The 17,667-nt window shown below is 44.1% G+C and overlaps 1 protein-coding gene across 17 annotated transcripts in view; it reads right to left on the minus strand.

Moving 5' to 3' along the window:
* epb41l2 (erythrocyte membrane protein band 4.1 like 2) overlaps positions 1 to 17,667 on the minus strand; it is a 57,717-nt gene that overhangs the window by 14,978 nt on the left and 25,072 nt on the right. For all 17 annotated transcript variants that reach the window (XM_029002717.1, XM_029002729.1, XM_029002728.1 and 14 more), the window contains exons 4-12: positions 13,489 to 13,593; positions 12,342 to 12,384; positions 9,516 to 9,591; positions 8,078 to 8,296; positions 7,639 to 7,726; positions 5,330 to 5,482; positions 4,880 to 4,977; positions 2,683 to 2,855; positions 796 to 887 (exon numbers count right to left, since the gene is read on the minus strand). In XM_029002717.1, the coding sequence (XP_028858550.1) occupies positions 796 to 887; positions 2,683 to 2,855; positions 4,880 to 4,977; positions 5,330 to 5,482; positions 7,639 to 7,726; positions 8,078 to 8,296; positions 9,516 to 9,591; positions 12,342 to 12,384; positions 13,489 to 13,593 (1,047 nt within the window). The remainder of the gene's footprint in view (positions 1 to 795; positions 888 to 2,682; positions 2,856 to 4,879; positions 4,978 to 5,329; positions 5,483 to 7,638; positions 7,727 to 8,077; positions 8,297 to 9,515; positions 9,592 to 12,341; positions 12,385 to 13,488; positions 13,594 to 17,667) is intronic.

Raw genomic sequence — 17,667 nt, forward strand, 5'->3', positions numbered from 1 at the left:
CAAATTAAATTGGAGGGGTGTGTGCCAGGGGAAGGAAGAAAAGGAAAGAGAAACAGAGTTAGTTCGTGAGACAGAGCAGGTCAGGAGTGCTGAGACGCAACGGGGGTGTGGGCGGGTAAAGACAGGACACTGAGGGGACAGAAGGGTCCCACAGTGCTGAAGAAGTGGGCGGGGCAGTGATGGAGGGGAGGGGCGGGTACAGGAAACACATTCTAGAACGGTCCATGACTAGACACCACGCGTCACCAGTAGTTTCCAGGAATAAAAAGTATAAAGCATAAATTTCCTTGTCTGCCTTTGCAGTGTGAACGCGTTATCCCCGTAGCCAGTCTCATTCTGTTATGGAGTAAACCGCTGTTCCAAGACCAGTCAGACTGTGCCCGCCCTTCAACAACCCCACCACAGCGGAATGCGCTGGATCACAGCTACGCCGACAGGCTGAATACGTTCTTTGATAGCTGATAAATTCTGTGGTGCCGTAGGAAGAGTTCTTATAACGGGAAAAGAGAGTGATAGGTCCCAGACGCCTGGGTGGAGTCAGTGGGACAGTGGACTGGGCACTGGAGAGAGCAGGGTATTAAAATCACAATAAACCGACAGCGCCATGTGGCATTTACCAGGGAAACAGTCAGAGGAAAAAAAAAAAAAAAAAAAAAAAAAAAAAAAAAAAAGCACTGTTAACCCTTTGACAAATAATTAAAAAATAAAATGAAATAAATAAAAAAAAAAGACAAATAAAACAAAACCACTACAAAACAACATAATAATAAAAAAAAGCTTATGAATAACACTCACCTTGGAGTCAGAGGACATTTCCAGGCCAGGTTCCAGTCCGTTCTCTTTCTCCCCAGTTTGGCCTGACATATCAGTTACACTCACCACTGGGGCTAGACAAGAGTAAAAGAGACATTAGGATACTCAAATACAGCTGTCTAATGAGGAAGGTGCATGTTTTAATTGTAAACTGTGGGCGTGGCCATTAAAAACATGAACTGCATCATTAAATAAAGAATGAATAGCTCTGGATTTCAATTTCTTTCCACACCTGCCTGCTGCCGAATGACTGTGGGCAATTAATGACAGAAAGAGTTTATGTTTTTAGATTTATATATATAAATATATATACTTCTGGTCACCTTGATGATGTATGTATGTGAGAGACATATGTACATCAGGGTGACCAGAAGTCCTGTTTTCCACAGACATGTCCTCTTTTTGGCCAGGTTTTTAGAACTTTTGAATCAAGTCATGGGCATCCTACACACCTATTCATTCCAACTCATGATAGAGGGTTTATTTTATGCTCCAGCAGGGGGCGGTATAGCATGCTTTTAGACGGACCGTACACTAAAAAGGAAGAGCCAGGCTCAAACAGGATCTATTGCATTTGTTAAGCCACGCGTGTGCTGACGTGAGATTCTTTTACCCAGTTCATGGGCAAGTTAACATGGCGCCCAAGGCGCCCCTCTTCTCTGAGTGACTGCTTAATTATTTATAGCTATAGAAGACATGGAAAAGGATGCTAGCACGAGAACAGACGCACAGAACATTCCAGCGAAGGCAAATCCTAGCACAGTCTGGACCTTAGACATAACTAAGCCTCGTCCAGAGAAGCTGGTCCAGGTTGCATGTGTTCGATCCGAGACGACAGATCACTGCTGTGCGTTACTGAGCCCACATGGCACAACATTCCAGCCCAGTTTATAACACCAGCCTACCAACAGAAGCTGAGAGTGGGTCTTAAATAATAAAAGGTTTAATGTACGTTGGGAGACGTGCTCCCAGCTGGCCTCAAGAGCACTCGGAAGCTGACTATTCAAAAATAGAACGCCACTATGAAAAGAGTAATAAAAATAGTAAGTGATGACAGATCTGCTGATTAAAATTGAAGCTGAAGGACTGATGCTGGGCTGACCCACAACCCTGAGGACCCAGAGAAATTATCGTTCGGAAGGTCAATGTGACTACTTCTGCATCTTATATCCATGATTTAGAAGCCAGATTGCTGGATGCCCACCATTTACAAGCTCCGGGGCTGAGAGCGTTTAAGATCAAGATGCGGCAATGTGCCATAACTGCCAAATCCTTCAGCGGTGCAGGCCTTAGCTTTTCAATGTGCAGAACTGTCCATCCATAAACTCTTTCATTTCCCTCGCTTCCAGAGGCCTCTAGCTCAAACCTCGGCCCTCCACAACAAGGGAAACAGATGCTGCAGTCATTTCCTGTCTAGAGACAATGACACGCAAGGAGGATGTTACGGCCGCAGCACCCTGTCCACAGGGAGTTGGGGAAAGAGTAAAAATGCCTCTGTGACACCCCATGCTTTATCTTGTGAACAGCAAAAAAAAAAAAAAAAAAAAAGACAGACCGGCCATAGAGCTCACTGTGTGAGTTCCGAATTCTACTTTTGAGCCTGAAAGGTCCAGACCACAATGATTCGCTTTCAATGGTTATGATTTTTTGCCAGTACTCCCTTCATTGGAACACCAAAGAGTTTTAGACTCTCTTTGATCCGAGCGCCAAGGTGCACTGTATGTAATTGGGTGCCGGTCCCATGAGGCATCTCAACTGTGGGGCCTGAATAATACCAGTCAGAGCCCCAGAAAGCGGTGGAGGCATGAGTGGGTTGGGATCAGGGGGACAATGCTCCACTGAGAGCAACATGGACACACACACACACACCTCCATCCAGGCTCCGGGAGATTCGTTTGCTGGCGGTACGCTCGAAGTAAGGTGCGGGTCTGTCGATGAGGATGCTGGCCTGCCGTGTCTGTGCCTGGGTTCGGCCACTGTACCGGAACTTGGAGCCCAGTGTCAGGAATTTGGGTTTAGTGGGAGGCTCTGGGGTCATCAATCTGCAGGAAACGTTAAAAAATGGTCAAATGGTCTCCTTCTTGCCATTGATAATTTTACAGTTTACAAATGAAAATCCCTCCATTATAACAAATTTTGCCTTTTGCAAACAGCAAATTTAGCAATTTAGATTAGAATTCATTTCTTGATGGGGATTTAAAACAAAGCCCAGGGCAGGAGATGTCACTACGACTCTAGAGCCGTGTGACAATCCCCATATTCAAACACAAACATGTTTTCCAAAACCATGTACATCCAAGTCCATGCGCAGGATCGCGTTTCTGGGCTCCTCCCGCTCCCTGGGCAGCGGAGGCGCTCGCCGACAGCTGTGTTTGGGCGCAGATATTATCAGGGGAGAAAACGGAGAGGAGCAGGCTGAAGATCGTGGTGGGGGAGGGGCTCACTGAGGTGTAGGCAGTGCTATGGTTACACACACACACGCATACTCCGTTTGCTGTTCTTGTAGGGACCTGGGCAACATACATACTGTGCAAAAGGTCCAGAACTGAAAATAATGTTTTATCCCCGGAACAACTAAATCATTAATGTGCCTGACCAGTACTGATATCTCACCATATCCTCCATGATCAGAAATACTAGCGCACACATGAAACAGCTTGGGCTTGTCTTTGTGCATAAACTCTGACATCTGGGCAACATCTCCTCAATCCACAACTCCCACTACGTGGGTGTGTGCACACATCCATATTTCAGAACATTAAACATTTGCAATCATGATCTCAGCCTACGAGTAGTGGACTTATTATGACTCCTCCAGTACTTTTGCTTTAGGGTGATGTGAGGTCCGTAATGCATTTACCACACTGGAACACAATCAGCAAGAGACGAAGCTAAATCTGAAGGCCACCAATTACATGAAAGACACTCAACCACAGAAGACAAAACCTTTCTGAATTAAAAGACATTCAACAAACCCAATATCTCCTGATTTACCAGACGCCCTTATCCAGAGCAACTTACAATCAGTAGTTAAATGGAGACACAATGGTAGTAAATGAGGTTTGTATTTAATAATTACATATCATGACCGGCCTGAGGCTTCACACCTGGCTCACATGTAAAGGACAAATGGAAAAATCGGCAGCTCTACCCTGTCCTACTATTCTCCTATTTCTACAAAGAAGGCTTGGCCACGGACGTGTCAGCAATGGCCTGTTTCCTACTCCGGTGCAGTAGAGCATAAACCCCTGCTGTTAAATCGCCGCAGCCACACAGCAGTGGTTTTGGCCGTGGGTCCAGTTGCCTGGATGAACAAACATATAACGGAGTCTGCCGCTTTTCATCACACAAGAGACAGATCTCGGGCACACCGGCTCCCTGGAGACCAGCCAATGACACTGATCAAACAGGAAATCGGCTGGATATTTCCGGTTCTAATCTCTGACTGTCCGAGCCGAGTTCAGTGCTTGACATTTAATGAATAGGACCAGTCACTTGATAAGTACACTTTTTAGTAGTGTGTAAATGTATTTGTTTGGACGTTGCAATTGTTTAGCATTGTGAACTAAACAAAATATACAGTTTAATGATTATGTGGTTATAAGAACAGGATTTTGGTGGAGAAGGTACAACTAATTGATTCAGTGCTTCTGTGATGGAAGGGTAGTGATGCAGTTGTTGAGAGATGTGATCAACAAAACTTAAGCCCTGACAAAAATTCACTCCTTCCTCAATAAATCAAGTGAGAAATTCCATAAAACTTGGGACCCTTTCCTACAATAACATGAGGGCATTTAGGCTCTTGAGTAGACCATACTCTCCCTTTGATGAAATTGTGGTTTGGGTTTTGTGTAAATATTAAACTAGGTAAGAAGATTAATCTATATCGTAACTCTACTCAGTGTTTTGTTTCATTGATAAAAATATTTCTGACCAAAAAATAAATATATAAGATACCAGTTTTGGGTTTAAAACTGTACTGTTACAGTGTAAACTGTACAGTATACAGCGAAACACGCTTGGGATGTTGGCTCTATGGGTGATTAGGAGAGTGAGAGGATGTTACCTGAAAAAGGTGTGGTGCTCCACACACACCTTCCACACCTTCTTGGCTGCACGGTGATTTGGCAGCTTAAAGCCAACGGTGCTTTCAAACTGCTCGGCCTGTTCCATATCAGGGAGAAAGGAAGTGAGAAGAAGAAGGGGGGGGAGCAGTGAGCAAGACAAAAGAGTCTGAGCTAGTAAAAGCATGAAGGAGGAATGAATTCCCGCCCCTCTTCAGAGACCGTCTTGCATGGCCTCATCGCGAACAAATGTACGAATCTCAGCTTTTCCATCTGTGCAATCAAAACGCCCTCTGAGTCTGGCAGCGAGCCTCCGACCAGCAGAGCTTCCAGCTAACAGACCCAACCACACAGCGTGTAACGGACTAACCCCAGTAAAAACAACGAAGACAGACGGACAGGCCAGAAATGTCTGGGTTCGCCGCCAGAGAGAACCGTACGAGGCTCCATACCTCCCCTGGCCTGATTTTAATGTAGAAGTTGCTTCGCTTGTAGGAGATCTTGAGGATTTTTGGCCAGGCAAAGCGATTTATCCTCAGACGGTCTTTGTAGATGAGCAGGCCGTTGGCACACACTCCCAGCATGATATCCACCCCCTCCGAGTCCTGTTCAAACACAAACACATACAAACAAGTCAAAAATGGGTCTGTGGGTTGCGGGTTCGAATCCCAAACCGCCAAAGTGCCACTGAGCAAAGTACCGGACTAAGGGGTGAATGGTTGAACCTTTAGAGCACCTTTCATTGTGTGCACCCTGTGCAGTGTCCCACGGGAGAATTAAATCCTGGTTCCTGGCCACTGCTAAAAAACGACTTAACATGAAACAAACCAGAGGGTCACCACATCCACCACCACCTTAACTAAAGCTTCAGGGATTTTCAAATGGACCAGTAGCATCATAATGGACACGTTATGTACACCATGACACTGGACTACACTTTGGACTTCTCCACCTCTACAACTGTAGGACTTTTTCCTCTTATTGGACAAATCACCACCACCCCGCACTAACACCATTTGCAGGCTCACTCTACCCTGGAAGGCTGGTCCTTCTCTGTACCACTCCATCCAAAGGTTTCTTCCTTGTTTTTCTCTCTCCTTTCTTCTCTCTCCTATAGTTTTTACTTGTGTGCAGAAGGATCAAGTGTGGGGGGGGGTGTCAACTGTAGGGCCTGTCAAACACCTTTCAGGCATACTGTATGTGATTTTGGGCTATATAATAAATAAATATAAGTTGGTGTTATAAGCTGAACTGGAATCTTGTCTTTAATGTACTGGTCAACTTAAGATGTGAGTCTATCTTCTTCTTCTGTGCCATCTTCATCTGCCATCTTCTTTTGTTAGTGGAAAAGCAGTAAAAGAGGCTCAGATTTCCACCCTGCATCAGTGCTCCAGTTCCTGTATAATTTGTTAAGCTGGTAATGCAACTGAAGCTTTCACAATTTAAAAAGATTTAATATAAATCATTTAACATTAAACCATTAATCAGTGTCTTGTTTACATAAATTGTTTTTCTGAAATGGGTCATTTGAGAAATGGAATATATCGATTTTGTGAATTTCATCATGCATCGCGAGGGCTGCTGATGTATGTGACCCTGCAGAGAGACTATTAGGCGGCAACGTGCGCTTTCACTCCAAATCACTTTTGCTATCTCTCTATCCACATCTAAATCTATACAGTGGCTTTTATTGCTGCCCAGTCTGTTACTGGGAAGAACCTGGATCCAGAAATAGGCTGGACTAACAGGGTCAATGCAGTCAGTTCAGCACGTTTTCGATTTTCTGCGCCCTCAAAAAAAAAAAAAAAAAAAAAAAAAAAACACACAGTTTAAGGCTTCACAGTTAAGTTTTAGAGAACATATCCATCCACCATTACTGCTGTTTAAGACTCCATACAAATCGGCATTTATTTATTTATTTGATCTTTTTAAAAATGTGGTTTGGAAAACAGTCCATCCTCTGACATGGATTTAAGAGTTATTTTAACTCTGTTCCTGACAGATTAATGAGAAATTAATGCTGCAGTAACAAGTAAATAAAACCCGGAGGCCTCTGACACCACGCCCAGACTAATGGTGTCAGTCATCTTAGCACGATCAGATAAATCCTTCTGCCGCTGGAGGGAATGGATCGTGGGGACACCACAAACGCATGGCCTTGTGGTTCAAAATGGGGGTGGAGGAACTGGGAAGAGGGAGACGCTGAAAGTGAACAAGTGGGAAAGCGTTCATGTTTCCCATGCTACCCCAGAGGTCGTTGCCCCCGCCTGACCTGGAAAGGCAGCGGCTCCTCGCCGCTCTGTGTGTTTGTACAGCTGACGAGGACCGCTATATGCTTTTCTTCCAGACAAAATCCTCCGCTTTCATCGTGACCCACATCAAAAAGGCCACATTCGCTCACGGCATATCTGAACCTGTTCTGTCTGGCCCAGAACCATCTACGTTGCAATTAGCACAGAATCACCAGGAGACCACAACAAAACGGATGTCTCTGGGCATGGCTGCCAAGCTACCCATGAACCTCATGTGTTAGTTGACATACAAGTTTAAGAAAAGAAAAAAGAAAATAAGGTAAATGAAATTAACGAATTATCTATTTGGCAACATTTACCAATACCATGTTTTTTGTGACTGTTCTGAAGAAAAAATAAAGTCTTATATTTGGGCCAATATGATTCTTTAAAAGACAAAAGCCAGTAATTAATCAAATCACTGTTGCATGTTCATGTAATATGGGGTCACATGGTGAGGATGAAAGTACCTTGGCATGGTGCAGATCAACGCCATACATTGAAAGTTTCTTGGCATTTTCTAGGAAATTGGCATCCGCCTGAGCAGGAGTCATCCCCCTGTGAGGAACAAGGCAAACAGGATTAGAGCTTCGGAGGGGAAAGGGTGCTCGGATTTACAGGGGCAGTGCAAAAGCCACATACAATGGAACTCAAAACAGAACCAATAGGATTAGATGACTTCCTTGTGAGAACAGCGGGCGGCTGCCTGATGAGAAGTCTGTAAAGGCCTCCTTTCACAGATGAACGCAGATGTTACCGCCTATTCATATTCCCTTCAATGCGCAATAAAAAGACCCAAATATGGTGAAAGGAAGTCTGAGGCTCCTCCCCACCCTGTCTCAACTCCAGCCACTTCAGTATAAGTAATATAATAATTACTTCAAAAATGTGGAGGCCCTGCCCCACTACCTGTGAGATTTGTGGAGCTCCACCACCTTCTCCTCCAGCTCCTTGTTCTGGGAGGGGGCGAACTGGAAGTCGCTGATGTAGTCGAGGCGGTGCTCCTCCGGGTCATGGTCGCCCAGCTCGGCCTGCAGCGCGTAGGAGCCCAGCAGGGTGTGGGTGACGAACGAGCAGGGCAGCCGGCCGGAGGCGATGTCCTGGCGCAGCTGAAGGCACAGGAGATACCTGCAGATAAGCAGAGAGACTAAATGAAACCAGGGCCACCTGATTGAAACATTCTCAGGCAACACACAGTAGCCTAGTGGGTAACACACTCACCAGAAGAGCCAGGTTCAAATCCCACTAACTACTATTGTGTCCCTGAGCAAGACACTTAACCCTAAATTGCTCCAGGGTGACTGTCCCTTTAACTACTGATTGTAAGTTGCTCTGGATAATGGTGTCTGATAAATGCTCTAAATGTTAATGTAAATGTGTAGGTGGAAACACAAGCGGGTTTGAAAATTTCACTATAGGCACAAAAGTTCATATTCATACACATAGCCTCAGTTTAGAACATGATTTAATTATAAGTAAGGCATCGTGTCTTCAGTGCTCCCTCTCACACATTGCCTGATGGATACCATTCTTCCTAAATATATTCCCCATATCAGTTAGCAATGGCCAACAAATTTTTTGAATTGGAAATATTTCATCCCAGGATGAATATTCATTTGGACTAGACATTGACATCCTACCAGTTCTAAGATACATACAAACCCCCACCAGAGTTTGTACACCCATACACTTATGTCACAATTCAGTATACATGTGACAAGGTAGTTAGTTTCTCTCGCAGATACGAACCACTACAAAGCAGTTCACACAAAATTTGCATGCAGAGCTTTGCCCCAGCTTGAAAATTGTGGTAATGTTTAATAATGTTAAAGTGATTAGCTTTAAAAAAAAAAAAAAAAAAAAACTGCTCTAAGATGCAGAATGATAGATTAGGTCAAACACTAATGCCACTTAACTAAAAACACCGTAGGTGTTTGACATCTGAACCACAGCAGCCTGTAAACAGCTCGGCGCTTGATTCTTCCGGCACCGGGAAGGTTGCCAGAGACTTGAGTCAAGGTAGCATTTCACTGGCGTGTGTTTATACGTGTGTGCGTGTGTTCGAGAGAGATATATCTCTCACAGAGGGACAGTCATGAAGTTGAAATATTTGCTCGTTACAAGCCTAGAGCCACCACTGCTGCATGCCGGAGCACTGTACGTGCTTTGTTTACACGACTGGGAAAACCGTTATGTTGGTCTGCGACTTTCAAGCGGTCTCTCAAAATCGGTCACCCCAACAGACGTTGTGTGTGCGTGCGTGCTTAGTTAAACTCCTGAACCCAGACTCCATTCATCTTTATTTTTTGGCGTCAGAACTGTATTTAAACCGTCGATGGTACAGCACCTGGTTAAGTCCTCGGTCAGCTGGGAAGGATCGGGAGGGTAGAACTTGACGCTGAATACAAAGTGCCACGGAGCGCCTGGAAATAAGAAAGAGAGGGAATAAAATTCATCCTGACTTGTCTCAATGACTGACAAATGCATAGAGAGTCTGGTTCATCCATTTAATTAATCAATTTTCATGTTGCCGTTTCTGCTGATTGACAAACCCATTAATTTGAGTGTTTGTGTCTGCAGAAGACGAAATTATGCAGTTAGTGTCAAATAAATGGCAAAAAAAAAAGTGCACCGCTGCCTCTTAATGCCAGATGTGCAAAGGGAACTCTGTCTCTCCAACAGCTGTTCTCCAAGAGAGAGACACAGAGCAAAAAATGGAGAGAGAGAGAGATACAGAGCGAGAGAGAAAAGAAGGGAGAAAAGAAGAGGATAAGAGGGAGAGAGGTGAAAAAGGAAACCGCAGCTGTGAGCTATTACGCCCCCGCTGGTCCCTGCTGTGGAGGCGAGCAGTGGGCTTTGAAGCCTACTTGCTCAGGCCATGCGGCCAGCCCTCTCTAGGCTGGGTGTGATGGTGACTGCTCCTTCAACTCAACATCCTGCTTGAACTCAAAATCCAGAGATATGCAGAAAGCTGAAGAACACAGGTAAAACATGCTCTTCTGGCTGATCCATGGCCTAAAGGTTGCATTTCAACAACTCATATCAAAACATTTTTATTAAAGAGTTTCTCACGTGTCATATGTCTGCTTTTAATCAAAGTAAAGAAAATTTGTGGGTTTTTTTTTTTTTGCAACCATCCTTTGAACCATAGTGAAATGCTTGAATGATCTTTTGTCTGGAAAAACAGACAAATCTGCGCATCTTTTTAAAAGGTTTAGCTGCGCTGTAAAAATCTATCTTAGACGGAGGCTGATTCTGTGCAGCTCATGGGTATCAGTGAATTATTTAAATATATCTTCTACTGCTGTTAACGTTCTAACACCGCGGAAACGAGAATGGCGGGGGATGACGTGCGGGTTTGCTGATGCCATACAGAGGCAGGAAGGTGAGCGTCTCTCTGATGGCAGGTCACGTGACTCCCCGATTTGGAGGAGCCCCACGCCCGCCATTGGCCAACGCTGCCAGCTGATACACGTGGCGAGGGGCTAGATGTTGCCAGGCAACAACTGAGTGACTAGGAAGGAGGAGAGAGAGAAATAGGGGAAAGCGGGCCAATGAGGGCAGCATTAGCACTAAGCCACCAATGGCTGAAGCGGATATATATAATTTTTGTTTTTATCTGGTCAGAAATCACCACTTATGATATTATGTAACCGCTGCTGATTGATAAAAATCCACTGAACTGCTGACGTAACAGACTTAACGATTGACTGCTATTTTTGACCACACGGATGTGATGACTGCTAATAGTCTCTAACCCTTCATCATATATTACACTAAACTGAAGCCCCGGATGAGGATGGAGGGGAGAGCACAGCAACAGCCATTTCTTCTGAAGCTGGCGCCCTGCTCCCTCAGGACCGTGCTGCACCAGCCAGTCTCCTGTCCCGATTGCGCCTCGCGCCTCAATGAGGCCACTCACTGATTGGACGTGCGACGGGTCCCCACAGTGGCTTCTCCTCACGGCACATCCGCGCAAAATCCAGTCCGACTGACATCTATTGATGTGAAAGTTGGTTACTCACTGCAGAGACGTGTCATTTTGGAGGAATTTGGAATATGAGACAGACACTGAAGGGGTACTGTTCCCAAGGGTGGCCAACAGTGGTCATATTGTAGCTGCAGCCCTTTTGGCCAAAGCAGGTCTGCGGGGGGAGGAATAGTGGAACTGGCTCCTCTACAAAGAATCACATATGTGGACCTTCTCACAAACGACAAACGTGGCAGACGTCAGGCTTTAATCTAATCTTGCACCTTGACCCAGAGTAAGGACATTCCAAACTGTGATCTTTTCATTTTTTTATTTTTGGTAATGATTCTACCGCATACTGCTAACAGCCATCTGCTAAAGTCAAAATGAGTGTCACATTGCACACCAGTCTATGTCTCCTCAGTCATGTTGTTTGTCTTGTTCTCAGAAACGAAAGGGAAAGAACACACACTGAACCCTCTGGGAGGGACGTTGGGTTACAATTATGTGACATGCAGTAAATCGAAATGTGATTAGATCAATTAGACAAAGAGAGTCGTTTAGTCTGTTTTCCCTTTTACAGAATTTCGCCGCATTCTTTTAGTCAGTGCAGCCATTTATATAGTGATGACCTTCCAGAAAAATGTCACAGGCGCAGAGGGACTTCTATCCTCCCCTCCAACGCCCTGCCCTCCTTTCCACATCAGGTCTCCTTGAAACATTCTGTAGGCTGAGTCACCGCGGCAACGTCAGTCTGAAGTCCACGTCCAGGAGACTTGACACGAACACAAGCAGCCACTCGCTCAGCAGTAATAAGACAGCAGTACCAAGGGCTCGATTTCTCACACACACTCTCATACACACACTTTTTAACACACTTCTCTCAGGTCCACAGTGAAATGGGTGGAACAAATCCATTCCCGTTGATTGCAGAGATGACTTCATGACACGGCCATTTCCTCAGCGCTGTGTTCCAAGTCTTTAAAGCCATCTCAGACCGGGTTTGCAGGGGGAATGGAGTTGTGGGAGTGATAGGGAGCATTTCACAAAATGTGACTAACATCTGTACAGTGGGTCCCAATGAATATGCCAGCATATTCAGAGAGATCAGCTGATGTTTCTGGGATCGCAGCTCCTCCGTGGTGGTCTGTGGCCGAGCGAGAGAGCGTTTTTACAAGAACCAAAAAAGTAAACAGCACTTACTGCGAATCTGCCGTTTGATCTCCTTTGCGGGGTCCAGCCAGCACTGAAAAACAGAGAGGATATATTAACTTCCGCTTGCTTTTCTGGGGGAACGGGCCCAGCGCAGACCTGGGCGCGGGATCAAACTCACATCTGGGAATGTAATAACATCTGTGACGCATAAAGAGTTAAAATAATAATAAAAACCAACCATTCCAGAGACATGCTTCCAGCTAAGCAGCATGAAGGAATGTGCCAGTGGGGACTTTTATTATGTTTACAGCGTTTAGGCCAGTAAAACTCATTCATTTAATAAAACCCACTTCATCCTACCACGCTGGTTACCATGGGGGAAAAATGACTGAGCACTTAACACTTAACATAATATAAACTATAGTATAATATAAAAATAATGATAATACCCTATTGGTTTAAATGAAATATAGAGCCTCATACAAAACAGCACAGCTTTGTGATGATGATGATGTTGCTAAGCAACATTAAGCAGATAGTAAAATAACCGATGATCACATGGCCAGAACAGTTTTTTGATCCCCAGTTTGTATTGAACAGGCAAATTTTACAACCTGAGGGGGGGGGGAAAGGTGACAAGGAAGCAGGTACTTGAAATTAAAAGACAGATAGACACACACCCCTCTACACTACCCAATGTCAACATGGGACCCAAATGAATACAGAAGCTCAACCAATCAGGCGGCTTACTGTGCCAGAGGTGGTGGCGGTTTGTGTGTGTAAGAGAGATGTAATCTGAACGCAAGTCATAAAACATGGACAGTGTGTGTGTACAGGATCAACTAAATGATATTTAAAAAAAAAAAAAAAAAAAAAAAAAAAAAACTGCGTGTGATAAAGAAAGAAAAAGCAGACTGATAACGCTTTCGTCAGTCACACAGTGGAACCGTAGAGATCAGTGTCCTCTCAACTGTGAGTTTAGCAGAAGAATGCAGTGTGCAGCTCGGTCTGCGCGTGGAGACGCCGTGGAACGTCTCCAGCTACATTAAAGTGTCGTGTTACAGCTATAAACCAAACTGACATCAGTCTGCGAGCTAACAGATGCTGTGCTGGAACCATGGCACACTGCTGGACGAGTCTCAAACGCTCACGTGGTAGCAGTTATCAGGCCGCCATCTACTCTCCTATGCTGTACCTTCTGGTCAGCGGCGTCTTTGAAGGTCAGGCCGAAGTAGTCCTTCTCCATGAGGTTCAGGTTCTCGCAGACTTTGAAGAACAGGTACTGGCCTTTAGCTCGTTTCTGCAAAAGAGGAATAAAGAAATTTGTATCTTTTTTTTGACACTAACGCCACTAAACACAACACAATGAACACATCCTTATCAGGATTTCTCAGAAATGTGATCTTATGTTTTTTATAAATAAAAAAAAATAAAAAAATATTAAGCTTCTCTCTTTAAGATAGAGATAACTATAAAGCACTCCTTTATCTACTTTTAATGTAACCCATTATTCAAATAGATACATGTTTGTATTAGTACATTTCTTTTACCATAACATTTTATTTATTTGTAACTTTAGTTTTATATCTTTTGTGAATATATTTTGATATTCTTACAGGGAGTGCAGAATTATTAGGCAGGTTGTATTTTTGAGGAATAATTTTATTATTGAACAACAACCATGTTCTCAATGAACCCAAAAAAACTCATTAATACCAAAGCTGAATGTTTTTGGAAGTAGTTTTTAGTTTGTTTTTATTTTTAGCTATTTTAGGGGGATATCTGTGTGTGCAGGTGACTATTACTGTGCATAATTATTAGGCAACTTAACAAAAAACAAATAGATACCCATTTCAATTATTTATTTTTACCAGTGAAACCAATATAACATCTCCACATTCACAAATATACATTTCTGACATTCAAAAACAAATCAGCGACCAATATAGCCACCTTTCTTTGCAAGGACACTCAAAAGCCTGCCATCCATGGATTCTGTCAGTGTTTTAATCTGTTCACCGTCAACATTGCGTGCAGCAGCAACCACAGCCTCCCAGACACTGTTCAGAGAGGTGTACTGTTTTCCCTCCTTGTACATCTCACATTTGATGATGGACCACAGGTTCTCAATGGGGTTCAGATCAGGTGAACAAGGTGTCATTAGTTTTTCTTCTTTTATACCCTTTCTTGCCAGCCACGCTGTGGAGTACTTGGACGCGTGTGATGGAGCATTGTCCTGCATGAAAATCATGTTTTTCTTGAAGGATGCAGACTTCTTCCTGTACCACTGCTTGAAGAAGGTGACTTCCAGAAACTGGCAGTAGGACTGGGAGTTGAGCTTGACTCCATCCTCAACCCGAAAAGGCCCCACAAGCTCATCTTTGATGATACCAGCCCAAACCAGTACTCCACCTCCACCTTGCTGGCGTCTGAGTCGGACTGGAGCTCTCTGCCCTTTACCAATCCAGCCACGGGCCCATCCATCTGGCCCATCAAGACTCACTCTCATTTCATCAGTCCATAAAACCTTAGAAAAATCAGTCTTGAGATATTTCTTGGCCCAGTCTTGACGTTTCAGCTTGTGTGTCTTGTTCAGTGGTGGTCGTCTTTCAGCCTTTCTTACCTTGGCCATGTCTCTGAGTATTGCACACCTTGTGCTTTTGGGCACTCCAGTGATGTTGCAGCTCTGAAATATGGCCAAACTGGTGGCAAGTGGCATCTTGGCAGCTGCACGCTTGACTTTTCTCAGTTCATGGGCAGTTATTTTGCGCCTTGGTTTTTCCACACGCTTCTTGCGACCCTGTTGACTATTTTGAATGAAACGCTTGATTGTTCGATGATCACGCTTCAGAAGCTTTGCTATTTTAAGTGCATCCCTCTGCAAGATATCTCACTATATTTGATTTTTTCTGAGCCTGTCAAGTCCTTCTTTTGTCCCATTTTGCCAAAGGAAAGGAAGTTGCCTAATAATTATGCACACCTGATATAGGGTGTTGATGTCATTTGACCACACCCCTTCTCATTACAGAGATGCACATCACCTAATATGCTTAATTGGTAGTAGGCTTTCAAGCCTATACAGCTTGGTGTAAGACAACATGCATGAAGAGGATGATGTGGACAAAATACTCATTTGCCTAATAATTCTGCACTCTCTGTATAAATGCACCATGGGGGTGAAACAGCATTTCGATATGCTGTATACTGTTTATATGGTAGTATTGACAATAAATATTGACCTTACACTAGCAAACTGAGCTGCCCTTAGTGCCGGTTTGAAAATATTACCCTAAAACAGTCTTTCCCATCAATCCTTCCTATGGATCCAAGAATGGTGGACAACAGTTTATATTACAGAGCTTGTTAACTATACTTCACCGGAGCACACACACAACCAACACTTTTCTTACACCCATCTACATTACAGCTTCTCTCTTCCAACATATCTCTCCTTCCTTCTTATTCTGTGTCCCTGTGAACCCCTGCAGGACTAGCTGGTGGTGAGCGAGGAGGGCCGGGACCCTCTGACTGACGGAATGAGAGAGGCATTCGGGAAGAATTGAGCCGGCAGACAAAAGAGGGCGATGCCGCTACCTCCTCAGGCTACAACTGTTTGACAACAGCGTCAGGGGGGAGGAGCGAGAGAGAGAGAGAGAGAGAGAGAGAGATGGCATTTTATGCTCTAAACAATAGGCCTGCTGCCAGTCTCTAAAGAGAAGAGCTGGGCAGGATGCAGATGTGTGACAAATTCATAGAAAACAACAAAGCAACGGCAAAGCAATGAAATCCAGTGACTTGTAGTGACCGTAGGCAAAAAGATCTCTGGTTATGTGAGCTAAACCAACTTCCACTCCACAGAAGATGAATATACCATTTACATGATCCTGTTCCTGGTTGCCCCGTGGCTGAAAAATTTCCTTCCGACTGTTGCTCAATTAGGATCAGTCGATGGCTAACAACCTGCCAACGGATGTGCCAAAAGCACAGAAGATTCCATCAGGAGCAGGATTTAGGTCAAACTACACCAGATTCCGGGCTGTTAGATCAGTGTACAGTCCTGACTCGTGGCCCAACCACATGACTGGCAATGGGGGGCAGGGAGGGATGATCTTTCACCCCCCACTGCTCAGCAGTCATTACTTTTAATACATGGGGAATGATGGAGCCCTTTTTTGACTCAATAGTTTGGGGGGAAAAAAGGGCCACTAACCAAAATGCAAGCAGTTGAAATAAGAAGAAAGTCAGATTGGCACGCACTTCCCATCATCCCATGTTCTGCGTTCTCAATGGTCCCCATTCTCACTGGTTGACTTCTTTCCAAGTTGAGCAGATATTTAGCATGTTAGATATTCAGATGAGGGTAGAAAGTGTTTTTGATCATTTTCACACCTAGAAATCTGATCTGGCAATTAACCAGACAAATCTGTATAAAACCTGAGCCTGGACTGTTCACTAGTGACCACTAGACACAGAGCCTTGAAATTATATGATGAATCAACGGATCCTCATTCAGAAAAACATTAAATTCAAGGGAGTTGTGAAATGGATGAACCTGTTTACTCCACTCACCTGTGCCCACCACACTTCACCCGTAAAAGCACTTTAGTCCTGAGCGGCTTCGGTTGTTATAGAACATGGCTGCACAGCTAATGGAGTTTACTATTGATCGTGTGGATCCGGAGGCGCACGGGGAGGGGTTGATTGCCCAAGTGGCCATTTTCAGTTTTCCGGCTGTCAGGAAAAATTTGATTCAGAAGCTTTTTGCTGACAGATGAACACTTCAGATATCTGTATACATACTGTGTCTGTAAGGATTGGGGGTCTGCAAAGTCTTAATGCGCCACTTCCTGCTGTGTTGTCATGCAACACTGATAATCTGCATCTGAAAACTGCACTGCACAATCTAGAAATACATCTAGAAAGCTATTTTGGTGTTCTGTATTCAGTAAGTCACCCCAGTGACTTACTGAAGTTCTCCAGGGAAATCTGAAGCAATCTCACAGCACAGCCCGCATATCAACATAAAAAAACCTAATCATGAAGACACATGGACGGCAGGAGTAAGGTGATTTCGTTTAGTGCACAAAACAATAAACATCAGAATGGAATCAGTGAGTTGTTATTATTATATAAATTCAGATTTCATGGGGGGCACAATAAGATCTATAATCCTACCTCTTTCCACGTGTTACAGAAAAAGCTCTATGTTGGCAAGAGGAGGAAAAAAAAAAAAAAAAAAAAAAATTCGCACACAGATTAAATGGAACCTGGAATTTAACCACTAAATCTGTATGTATGTACATATAGTACTACGTTGCAAGTAAATCTTCCTTCTGATCAATTTTTTACGTTTAATCTGTCCACACTACCCTGA

The sequence above is a fragment of the Denticeps clupeoides genome, chromosome 14 (assembly GCF_900700375.1).
Source record: "Denticeps clupeoides chromosome 14, fDenClu1.1, whole genome shotgun sequence".
NCBI classification, from domain to species: Eukaryota; Metazoa; Chordata; class Actinopteri; order Clupeiformes; family Denticipitidae; genus Denticeps; species Denticeps clupeoides.